At 43.2% G+C, this 4,269-nt stretch overlaps 1 protein-coding gene across 1 annotated transcript in view; it reads right to left on the reverse strand.

Annotated features, from left to right (window-relative positions):
* Nucleotides 1-75: 75 nt before the first annotated feature.
* Nucleotides 76-4,269, reverse strand: part of LOC105301687 — a 15,579-nt gene continuing 11,385 nt past the window's right edge. Inside the window, exons 3-7 of the mRNA XM_023520104.1 lie at nt 1,460-1,590; nt 865-951; nt 536-682; nt 242-441; nt 76-133 (exon numbers count right to left, since the gene is read on the reverse strand). Coding sequence (XP_023375872.1) covers nt 76-133; nt 242-441; nt 536-682; nt 865-951; nt 1,460-1,590 — 623 coding nt within the window. The remainder of the gene's footprint in view (nt 134-241; nt 442-535; nt 683-864; nt 952-1,459; nt 1,591-4,269) is intronic.

Below are 4,269 nucleotides of genomic sequence, written 5' to 3' on the forward strand. Positions count from 1 at the left end.
CAATATAACTTCAGACCACAGCGGTTCGTGTGCTGCACATGAAGTAATTTGTTTATAATTGTCCAGAAGAGATGTTTACCCAAGGAACCGATGATTGTGTTTGGACACCGCTGGGACTTTCAGGTTTACGTGTCTGTTTAGGCAAGGACCAGTGGCCAAGCCGAGATGGCACTGGAGAGCGAGTCCCCTCGATTCTACGCGTTCGGGTCCACCAGCCTCACCCAAACATCCTGCGTCTTACCTTAGCCCGCATTTCTGGGACTTCTTACAGGGAAACACAGCAAATCCTTGGCCGGAATCAATCTGACAGCGCAGCGGGACAAGGACGGAGTCTGCATTCTCTGAGACAGAATCGATGACCAGGGTTTTTAATGGAGAATTACTGTCCTCTGGAAAACTGGACCACGCAGCTTCTCCTCGAAGTGTTCCTTCCTCTGTCACCTACGACCAAAAGGAATTTGTTTCCTTTTCCTACCATTTCCCCAGGGAATCTGTTCAGGTCAGAATTCCATTCTAATATAACTGTAAACATCACCTCTCGCCGAAACCAACACCTTGCAGCCGCCTCAGTGGACCTTCTCTGGAAAAGCAGGTGTGAGAACTCGGGGAAGGAGCGGGGCAGATAAAGGCTCAACCATCCTGCCAGCCCCCCAGACTTGGGCGTGTTTTCATCCTCAGGGACCTGAGAGGACAGCAGACTAGGTGACAGGTGGCTCACACGTCCACCAACAACCTACCCACACCCCACTCTGGAGCAGGCAGCTGCAGCCAAAATGCATAACGCCTCCTCTCTCTCTGGGACGGACCTTACATCGATTGTCTTCATTTCAATGACAGGAATTTCCGGTACCAACAAATACACACCTGCCCACAAGGTCTTATCGTCCCTTTATTTCCAGAGCCAGGAAATATCTTGGTATCACTTGTCCTGTTCCTGTCCCTGTCCTTTGCCTGCAGAAGGGGAACCAAGTGTCTGAACAGCACAGGACGCCAGGACAGGGGCGGTCCAAGTTAACTTTGGGGATAAATAACAGAGAGAGGTGACCGCCACCCGAGGCAAAGTGCCCGCCACCACGACAGGAGTTCCGACCTTTTCCATCAATTTACTTAAAATAGTTGCAGTACAGAGACAGCCAGACACAACTTTTTCTTTCTCATTTGAAGTCTGAAAGGTAAGGATTTAAAAACATTCTATAATGGAAATCTTACAAAACAGCGAATAGTCTAGATAAAAGAAACTTTTCAAAGGGATTTTGCAGATATTACCTATTTTTATCCCTTGTCGAAAATAGTACCTAATTTATCTTCTGGGAAGGAATAGAGGTAATTGCTTGAGACAACAGACGAGTGACCATAATCTATAAATTCTATTTCCCATTAAAAAAAAAAAAAAAGAAAGAAAGAAATATTCCAAGAGATCGTCAAATCATGACTCCAAAAGAGGTGTTTCCTGAGTTACCTGTGATGGGGCCGACTGCCTTGTTCCATCACTGCACATGTCCACGTCCCTGGTGGCCCCTGCCCAGCCACTGCCAGCCGTGCCGTAGATGATGGTGAGCAGAAGTGTAGAGTAGCAGAAACTGTCACTAGCTTGGACGATAAATTAACATTTAATCTAGCCTTACCTTGCTAATTTGATAGTCATTTTTTTTTAAAAAATCACATACTGAATTCTCATATTTATTTGGCTCTATTCCTAGACTGTTCTATTACGATTCCAGTCTCCTGCTGGCATTTTATCGTCTTCCTTGTTGTAGCTTTATGATATATTTTACTACAAAATGGGATTATTGCCTCTGCTGTGGGACCGTTAGTGTCAACGTTAGGGAAATGCAGAAACTCAGAACCTGGGACCATAGTCGCCCAGGACACGAACGAGTTGCATGTGGTATGTACTCTGTTCAAGTTGAGTATTTATCTTATGACTATAATATAATAAATTAAATAATATAATATAATATGCAGGTGTGTTTTGCTAAATTAATAAACAATCACAAAATGCAGTCAAGCCCATGAATTCAAGCATGTTGCCACATTAGGAAGTTAATAATAAATGCTATATGACTAGATCGAATATGTGACCATTTCGAGAAATGGTGAAAGGAAGGGGCATCCGATTCAACACCACATCTATTCCAGATTTGAACAAAAAATCTTAGTAAAGTAACAAACCAACAGTCAACGTCATATTAGCCAATGCCACTGAACAAGAACAAACTAAATAAATCATAGATATTGAAGAGAGAGAGAATACTTTTCTGCAGATGATCTTATTTGACGCCCAGAAAATACATCAGGAATAATAACGAAAAATACGAAATCATCAGATTTTACTGCCTTGGGTTTCTGATTTGTTAATGTCTTTATATAACTTTTTCGGTCTCTTCTTTTGGCGTTCCTTAAGTTTAATATTTTTACATTTTTCAGACTTCTTCAGTAGGTCACTTTGCTCTCTTTTTTATTATTTTATGTCAGTGGTTAAGCTCTGAATTTTCCTTTGAGAAAAGCTCTAGATGTATTCTATAAGTCTTCACCACATCTCAAGAATTCTAACATACATTTTTCCTTAGATTTTAACATCTCTGAGAAAGTTATCTTGTAATATCAAGGGCATTTTACCATCACAGTGGCCAGGAAGCCACTCTGATTTGACTGTCACTGCACGAACTGGACCATACGTGTTCATATTTTTACTACTTCAGTTAAGATACAAGTATGGTTGGTAACTGCCATGTGAAAGGTCTTCAAAAGTTTTCTCTATAATTTGGCAATGAAATAAAGTTATTCCGGATGCAGAAATACATAGAAACAGGTCAGTAGGGCACATACAGGAGAAAGGAGAAATTGCCAGATCCCTTGGAACAGACAGAAGAAATTTCAGAGCGATGAGAGCTGGTATGCCTCACACCTGCATGGTGCAGATGTACTGTCAAAACATCAACTATCCATTTGACCTTGACTTCCTGCTGGTTTTGAACTGAAGCTGCTTAAGTTCTAGTTATACATGTTTCCATTGAGAAAAAAAAATACAACAATGATAAAATAAGAAATACTGATGAAACGCCAGCATTCTTTGTCACACCTTTGAATTATACTGAGAACGCTAAAGGTGACGAGGAGATTGCAGTCAGGAGCACGGGGTAGAAGGGCAGCAGCCATTGCTTGATGATGTTCTGCATACCCGTTATTAGCCCAAAGTCGCTACGCTATGTAGTTATAAGCCACAGAACAATACTTGAGAAGGCGACGTTCTTCAAAGACATCATTAGGCGTGTGCAGAAAAATGCGTGAACCCTAGTTGAGCCGGTGAAGAACTGGCTAGATGTCACCTGGAAAAGATGAGCAGGGGAGTCTTCAGGGATAAGCAGGAGTTCCCCGGGAGGCTAAAGAAGAAGTCATTACAAACCAGAGGAAGAGCTTAACAAAATACAGAAGAATCTAAACTCGCTTGGAGAAAGATTCAGTTTGCAAAGGAGCTTCTACTCGGCAAGGGACACGTCACACCCTTAAAACAGAAGTGACGGGGCCACTGCAGATCGTGCCGAGATCTTGGCGGTAGAGCTCTTTAGGGATGGTGCAGCCCACCTGAATCACGCCATCTGGGCACTGCCGACTTCCAATTTTACCCCTCTATTTCTCCCCTGTGCCCACCACACAGCTTATTGATCATCGAACCAGTATTGTTGAGTTGCAAATATGATTACGTGATCTCCTCAGCTTCGGTGCTGCCCTACAGAACGCTCAGCATTGCGAAGACCTCAATGCAGCCACTGGGGGCGGGGCCCGGTTTGCAAAGAGGTCCATGAGCCTCGTAGGTGAGAGTCACGGCCTAACAGCATGTGACTGTGCTCCTTTGATCTTCATGTGACGTGGTTTTTCCGCCACACAGCCGGGCTCCCTCGGGTCCCTCCCTCGGCAGCACTGTCTCCGTATTCCATGTCACCTTGACCTCTGCTTGTCTCCGCTCCCCACAATTTCACCCCCATCTATGCAACAGCGAGTAATTAAAAGAATATCGCAAACGTAATATAACATTTCCTCCCAGCAATGGCTTTGTGGGCATCAGCTCACCCAACTCGATTTTGGGGAGGAAAAAAAATCCTATTATTCATCTATATAAAATGGAACAACACCATCATTTGGTGGGATCTTATTTTAGGTCTTATTTGACAAAAGCCAAGGATGTTACGCCTTCTCCCTATTCCTACCAAATAAATGAAAACAAATAAACAAACCACAGCTCAATCTTTGGCTCTGGGATTAAATTGA

Source organism: Pteropus vampyrus, unplaced genomic scaffold (genome assembly GCF_000151845.1).
Source record: "Pteropus vampyrus isolate Shadow unplaced genomic scaffold, Pvam_2.0 Scaffold248, whole genome shotgun sequence".
NCBI lineage: Eukaryota > Metazoa > Chordata > Mammalia > Chiroptera > Pteropodidae > Pteropus > Pteropus vampyrus.